Genomic DNA, 8,115 nt, shown 5'->3' with positions numbered 1-8,115 from the left:
GATGCTTTGTGTGTGGTGCAGCTGGGCAATGAGCATGGCCCCAGAAGCCTGGATTGCTCATTAGTGAGTAAATATGGCACCCTGTATCTCACCTTGCTCCACCTCCTCTGTCCCAGACCCACCCATTGTCAGGAAGGTGGCACCCTCAGTTAGACCGATCCCCAGCGAGGTGGTTTTTTCTCTTGATTTAGATCCCTTTTAATGTTATTTGAAATGAGATATTTCATTGTGAAAGCTCCGAGGTGAGAGGGAGGTGTTGGGGAATGAGGAAGAGTGTTCACAAATAACTCTATCTTTTAAAGTGGAGTGGAAAACTAGGCTTCTTTTCCAAACTCTTGCATCTTCCCACTTGTCTCAGTAAATGAGCCGTGAAGACCAATCAGCAGAAAGAGAGAACTGAAGAAATGATGTCTGCAGAAAACACTGTGTATGGTACTGCATTTTATAGGGAAACTGGGCTCATCCTTCCCTTGAGCTCACTTCTCAGACCTGGCATCCCTGCCCTTTGAGCAACATAAATTAAGCTTCCCTCCTTAATGCTGGTGCATCGGCCATCGTTAAACCTCTGACTTTTTAATCATTTGCTTAATCATGACGCTTTTATTTGCTTCTAACCTTATGAAGCTTTTATTCTTGAGCTGCAGTTTCAAAGGCATGCGCTCTTTATGTTAGTTTCCATCAAGTGAAGCATGTATGCTGTGCAGGACAAGCAGAGTCTCAACATGGTACTTGAGCATGGGGTTTGAAAATGAGTGAGAAATCAGTGGAGTAAGCACTCAAGCTGGGTAAGCTGGGCTGGAACAGCTGCTAGCTTAACTGATGGATGTAGACACTGCCTGGTAACTAAGTTACTCAAATGCAGAGCAGGAAATTTTGTGATGTGGTGACCAAAGTTTCACATTGTTGTCTACCATTGCCATGGGATCCTGCACAGAGCCAAGGCTGAACACACCTTTGTAGAAGACTGATCGGTGCATCTGTCTCAGTGGACAAACTACATAGGGGCTTTTTTATTGTACACGAGGGTCTCACATTATATCCATGGAGGAGAAACATTCCCAGGTGTTCTTCCCAAAGGGATTTAGTGTTGCACAGCAGTGACCAGCCAGACTTTGTTAATTCTAGGGATTCAAGAGTCAGGCCAAAGTCTCAGTGTGTCACACAGGGTGATGCAGATTATGACAGCTTACGTTAAACGAGAGGTGAAGAAGTGTTCTTCTTGAGAGGGAACTTCTGATTAATAGCAATCAGTGGATTTTTCAGCCAACTTCTTTTCACAATGTGCCTTCACATTGAATTGTTATTTTTTTTTCATGCATCTTAGTGTTTTTGTCTCATACTTTCCTTATTATAATTCATTTCCAATGGTAGGAGTCCTAGACTTCACATGACAGCTGTTCCCTATCACTTCCTGTTCTTTTCTAGGCTCTCATTACTGTTCTTTTGTTACTAAATGTGAAAGTATGGAGAGTGCATACAATAGGGTAATGTGTGCTGAGTCTGCCTCTATTCAGCTAGCTGTACGCATCTCCAGCAGGAAAAGCTTTCAGGGAACAATCTGAAGCTACTCTATGTATCTCTCCTGGGAAGAAATGCCTGATTTTGAAGCCACCACAATGTGTAAGAAAGCCAACGTTCCTCTAGGTGAATTGCTTGTTGCTAAGTATCAGGAAGCATTTTGCAAACTGTTTTTTGCAGACACGTTTACCACTAACACTTTAATTTTGTGGACAGATTTGGTGTTACCTCCGTTCATTAACTATATTTATTAAAGCTCCTTGTTTAATTTGCATAACTATCTGCTGCCTTCTATCAAAGAGCAGGTGAGTTCACAGTAGTTACTCCTAAAATAAGACGGCAGACTCAGCATGATAAATGACCCACATTGAAATACGGCAAATGATATTCTTTGTTTACAAACCAAGCAAAATCCAGATGCAAAGCAAGCTTCTCCAGAAGGAGATCCTAATGTAGCAATGAAAGCATTGTTCTGTAATAAGAAAACAAGACTTGTTACCATCCTGAAGCTCTTCTAGCTGGATTTTAGCAGTTGCTAATCAAGAACAGTGTGCAATGACATCTGAAAGTGATGAACTATCTGTCCAACAGCAAGTTATGCTGAGTAACAAAGGGCTTCCTCTAGGATTATTTTCACCCACCTCAAAAGGTCTGAAGGTTTACACTGCCACAGCATGTTCCTTAGTGCCCTGTTCCAGGAACCAGGTGAGAGGAAAACTGAGAGAGGCTAGCTGTGCACTTAATAATGAGCTGAATGTTTTAACATGAAGGCAAGGAATTGAAGTTCTTCAGTTGTGTTTTTATTAAAAACAGATTGGCCTCGGCTGAAGAACTGTCTTACTATTCTGTTAATTCAAGACACGTTTGTCATTGCTACTCTTGGCTTTTATATGCTCAGCAACACCACTGTTTTCTCTCTTCCTTCAACTCGGCACATGATTTGCTTCGCCTCAATCAAAAGCAACTGATTTCACACAAGAAGCTTCATTTAAACTTTACTAGTTAATGTAGTTTTACCTTACAGCACTCAAGCCATTTTGCAGGAAAGGTACTTCAGCATGCGCTGCCACCACAGGCAAGCCTTTCAAAGATGCTAGAAAAACAGCCATTGCAGAGGCTGTGCCTGAGTTTTGGGGGCAAGTAGCTTAAATGGTTGTCTTTTCCTACTGTTCTCACTGCTAACTCCATTGAGACACCTTCTTCCAGGAAGGACCCCTATGATAATGTCCCTTTATGACATTCCGGTAGCTCTTTTGATGCACTGGTTTATGCTGATCACCTTTAGTGATGGCCAAGTTGCTGTGCCTCCTGAGTCTGCTGAGGCACACTCATGTCTCCTTCTAGTAAGGCACCTCAGCAGCTACTTAAGTTCTTGTCACAAGTTGATCATGCTGTTCAGAAGTCAGTCCTAATATAAAGTCTTCTGGCAGTAACTGTGGAGTCATCTGTGCTAACTGGTCATCAAAGGAACCCAGAGTCCACAGCTTCTCCAGTTCATAAGTCTCTCGTGTCTCTGGCAGCATGAAGTGTACCACTATGCTTCCTGCACAGAAGAAAAAAACACAATAAATAAGCAGTGAGAGTCCTTTGCAGCATAGTTCAGGGCAGTGAATCAGATTAAGTCTGAAACTGCTCAAATACAGGTTCTATCATGATAGGGTGGGGTAAGAATGTTAGGTCTCTTCCTCAATCACTGATTCCAGCTCCAACGGAGAGGAACTGGTCATTCCTTATGCAGAATGCAAGAACACAGCCAGCAGAAGGACAGCGCTCTCATTTAAAACAGTCTCACAGAACTCCAGATCAAAGAAGTTGTCCTCCTTCTGTCCCCAAGAAATCGTAAGCCAGAAGAACTTTTACTTAAATGAACTCCTTCCCTAAATCTACAGATGAACCTTCAGCTTCCCTTTATTATCAACAACATACAGCTGTAGCCAATTAGTTTGCTCTAGGTTTCCCATGCTTCTTAGCTTTGTTCATATTTTTTAACATAAAACAGCTGAGCTCAAACTTTGACATAGCCTCACCCTTTTACTGCAATAAGTGTTTTCTTACAGTGTTTCATTCCGTTAAAACAATAGCAAAAAAGAAGAGTTCACTCAAGTGTACTTCTAATATGTTTTCTCTGGTTATACCCTTCAATTTCAATTACTTCTCAGTTTATAATTATCAAACATCATCAACAGTAATGTATCCGAAGCTGAACATCACTGGCTGCAGTGCGTTCTCACCCATACTCTCTTAAGCCAAGACACAGAGGGTGAGATTATAGAGATGGTGGTGAAGCTGCAATGCCACTCTCTGAGGGTAAAGCCTTGAACGTTGGTGTGGAAAGTTCCACACTTAAGAACAAAATACCAAACTCAACTTCTTTAGGACTGTGGCTTTACCTGGTGTCATAGGATGACAGGCAGTGGCAATCTGTTCAACAGTTCACTACTCAAGCAGCATACCAAGAGCCCCTGTTTGCCCAAATGGACATTCTACAAACTTGAGGAAATTTACTGAAGCAGCTGTTGTCTTCAGCAGTCTCATGTTCAACTTATTAAGACTGTTTTAGCTACTGAAGAGTAGCTTCTGCTTTCTTCTCAACGCTGTGATATTTAGTGGAAGTTAACTCAGTAGCTCCATGGGGTGTATCAACAACAGGAATTGTAAAATATCAGAGTACTGATAACTCTTCATGGCAACCAGGGCTCACTGTGATGTTTCCTTCCTTAAAGAGCTCGCGCAGAATGTCAGATTGGTCACATTCACAAATACGTACCGAAATCAATGCACAGCCAGTCATCTGTCTCTTTCCCTTCAATCCGAGTGTGAGGATCATTCTCTTCTTTCTGATGCTTGTACTGAGAGAGAAGCAACAGCAGTAAATGAAATATTTCACGTTCATTTAAACACACTCAGAGCTGGCAGCTAAACTTGACTTTATCAAGCTGCGTAGAGTTGCTTTAAATCTGAAATACAATCGGTAGACAATAACGATGGTTTTGAGGGCTGCACGGAAATATACAGCTGCAGCTCTGGAAAATAAGTACAGATCTCTCAGTGAGATTTACTATCAGACCTGGAGTTCCAATGTCCAAAGCTCCCAAACAGTTACCCATGAGGTTTGTGTCCATTTCTTCCTCAAGATGAATACTAAACTGTTGCTTAGCAATGAAGTAGCCTTGCAGGCAGATTCCCTAGCACGAGCTATGGGGAATCTAACTATCACTAGCATCACATTTTGCCTCCTTTCATGTATCTTTTGTGTTGTTTTATGCTGGAGAAATGGAGATGCCCAATGGAATGGAGAGAGGGGGAGAAAACAAGTTTGACCCTGCATCACAGAAATGGCAAATTAGTCTCCTGCCTCAAGAGCATGCTCTGAGCACTCATTGCATAGCGGGGAAAATATGACCAGCATTCAGGTTTACAAGTTATGAATTACTATGACAAAGAGGAGAGGGCAGCCCAAAGCAGGACTGCAGAAGCTATGGGGGCGAGGCAAGGAATTTCCTATGCAACACATCAGCTTTTGCAGACATTGGCTGGAGGGGCTCCAGTCTTCCTACCTGCAACACCAAGAATCTAAGCATCCCCCAGAGCTGGAGCAATTTCACAACTGGAGGTTTAAGTACAGTTTGTTTATATCAAGCATGAATTAAAAAACAAACAAACAAAAAAACAACCATACAATACTGAAATTACTGAATCTTCACAGCTCCTTATTCAAAGTTTTACCTTATCTCTAGTTCAAGCATCTTATCCAAAACATGGAAACCTTTTTCAAGCTGCAATTAAAACAAGGAAACTAAGAAAATATTTATTTTAGAGCAAGGAAACAGTACAGGTGCACTGCAATAGCAGTCCTTTCTGCCTTGAAAGACACTCTACAAAATAAGACCGTAATAGTATGGCCAGTCAGGAAATGAATCCTACTTCAATATGAGATCAATTACCACCAGATGTAACTGTTTGTGGTTGTTCCATACAATGCTACCTGCTGGACAACAATCCCAACTTGCAAAGAACAGAGTGGCCATAACTTAATTAAGAAGTAGTTCTACATTTCTGTAAAGTAGCTTATGAGATATCCTTAAAAGAAGGTAACTAAAGACCTGTTACTCAACATAGGAAGGCTGAGGCTGATCTCCACCACAGGTTTCTTTTAGCCCTGTCTGTTTAATGGTGAACAAATTATAAAGACAAGCATTATGTTCTTCCTCTAACACAACACCAGACAGGAAGAAGCAAGCAGCAGTTGGGACTTTGCTGCTTACAAGCTGCTAGAAGAGTGGGAAGGCCTCACACTACACACAGGCACATCTGCATTTCAGTGCCAGTAATTACATTCCTTAACACTGCAAGTATGGTAGTACTAAAGCTAGCCAGCTGCCCCAGCACCTGCTATGCTTAGGCTTTAGCTTCCTTTTAGCCCACTGAGCTTCCAATGCCAGGTATACTTTGCCACTCTGAGTAAAGTAAAACCATCCCCCTCTTCTTCCCTCAAGTTTCATAGCTGAAACCAACAGGACTAGAAGAAAAATAAAAGAAGAGCTAGGAAAAATACAGGGCCAGGAAGTGAAAAGATGTGTATGAGGAGAAGGCAAGCTGCAGGTTAGGAGCAGAGAAAGGTGAACAAGAGGGGGACAAGTTGCACTCTTCACACCACGCTTTTAACAATCAGAACAGCTCTTCTCTGGCCTCAAAGATTTGCCCTCCCAGAGTTAGATCCTCATCACTAAGCTCTACCTGTACTCTTATTCTGACCCATGCTCCTGTGCTGAAAAGCACACTCTGCCAAAGCCAAACTGGACAAGATTTCTGTGAAGGATGGCTGCTGCTTCTCCTTCCCTTCTGCACATGCACAGTACAGTCACTGTTTAATAGCAATTTGCTTTAGTAAGCCCAGGAGAGAATGCTTTGCCTCAGAGTATGCAATCTTTCTTCTGGTCTTACAGTGTATTTGAAAACCTGCAGATCTGATGGATTAGGGTTTGAGAACAGTCAGATTAGGCTATTTTGAGGGAGTGGGAATAGCTATGAAGCATGCTGAACTGAAGACACAAACACAGTTTGTCAGTACCACTTCTCATCGCTGATAAACACTCTCACTGCAGCCACCAACCTGCGCTACTGTCATCAGTGCTCTGAATACAGAGGTCTGTTTTAAAACAATCTCTACATGTTGAGCAGCACCACTAAAGAAGAAAACTACAGTTAGTTGCTGTATGCTCTCAAAAATAAATGACATGAGGATATGCAATTTTATCTTGCCCGGCGTATCTGTATAACAGTAAGCCCAGGGAAATTAATTTCACAGTTTAAATCTTGACCTAAAACCACTCCCACCAACCGAGAGAGTACAGTGGGAACTGTCTTACCATCTTCAGCATGTAATGTGCCATTGCATGGAGATGCCGTGTTGAAGATCCGCTCACAACTATAAAATAATTGCAGTATTTTATTTCTGGAGGTACTTGGATGACACAGATATCCTTCGCATTCTCTTGCCTCAGCAGATTTACAACAAAGTCAATGTTGAACTTTGGAAGAGAAGTGTCTGGAACAGAAAACATAACAGCAGTAATGATAACTTCTTTCTTGCAAAAGTCAGCCACTTCCAAGTTATCGAAGATGCAAAATAGCAGTGAACTAAATTAAAGCCACTCATAGTGAAGTTTGGTTTGGTACTGGCAATCCAACATGAACAGCTTAAAAGCTACGTTTTAAAATCATCCAAGTTGAGTACTAAAGCTCTCTTCTGGTAAATAACGCTCTCTAGATGCATGCAGCAGTTGGCAAACATCACAGTTTCCTTAAGGTAACTTCTTTATTTCTCGTGAGCACATCTTAAAGTCGATACCATCACCAGATATTTGACAATTAAGATGAATAAACACAAAATACTTCAGCAGACATTCATTTTGAACACATTAAGAATATTCCTCGACAGTGCTTGGTCAACAGGCTCTAGCAGGCCAGGGTAAAGTGTGAGAAACTCAACTCTTAAGCAGAGGAAATGAACGTATTAAAACAGAGCAATGCGATGCAGTTTCTTTTCCTGCTCTGCTACAGGGATTATCACAGCCTTTAAAGGAAAACACCTCCCACATCATCCAACCCAGCCACCAGCCCACCCTACTGCCAGGCCATCACCTCTCATCCTATTGCTGTTACCCGGGAGCAGAGGCCGGCCCTCATCTCACTACCCCTCCTTTCAGGGAGCTGCAGATTTGTCATCGTACCGCAGATAAAGCTCGAGTGCCTGCCTTAAATGCCTCTAACCGTGCCGGTGAGGAGCCCTGCACACGGGTGCCGCTACCTTCTGCTCACATCACACGTCAGGTCAGCTCCAAGCTGCCTAAGAGCCACATACCAGCCGTGTGCGTACTTCAGCCCGCCGACACCGCGCTGCGGTAGCACGGACCGAGCAATGCCACAAAGCCGCGCTCCGCATTCACCAATACAAAGACAGAGCCAAACAAAGGAATGGCAGCTACGCGCAAGTACTGCCACGGATGGGGCCACGAAGCCGGCTCCGTATCCACCCTCCCCGTTTTCGTCTCCGACGACACTCGATAACGGCCCACACGCGGGCCCTACCTGCTG

General features: G+C 42.9%; 1 protein-coding gene across 1 annotated transcript; it reads right to left on the bottom strand.

Annotated features, from left to right (window-relative positions):
- Positions 1-1,891: 1,891 nt before the first annotated feature.
- On the bottom strand, positions 1,892-7,097 carry MALSU1 (mitochondrial assembly of ribosomal large subunit 1). The gene is made up of 3 exons (XM_010712767.3): positions 6,888-7,097; positions 4,286-4,367; positions 1,892-3,061 (listed from the first exon to the last, which is right to left on the bottom strand). The coding sequence occupies exons 1-3, from the start codon at positions 7,080-7,082 to the stop codon at positions 2,883-2,885; spliced, it is 456 nt and encodes a 151-aa protein (XP_010711069.1). The 5' UTR covers positions 7,083-7,097; the 3' UTR covers positions 1,892-2,882.
- Between the last annotated feature and the right edge of the window lie 1,018 nt (positions 7,098-8,115).

The sequence above is a fragment of the Meleagris gallopavo genome, chromosome 6 (genome assembly GCF_000146605.3).
Source record: "Meleagris gallopavo isolate NT-WF06-2002-E0010 breed Aviagen turkey brand Nicholas breeding stock chromosome 6, Turkey_5.1, whole genome shotgun sequence".
Classification (NCBI taxonomy): Eukaryota; Metazoa; Chordata; class Aves; order Galliformes; family Phasianidae; genus Meleagris; species Meleagris gallopavo.
Note: the sequence above shows the minus strand (reverse complement) of the source record. Positions and strands in the feature narration are given on the sequence as shown.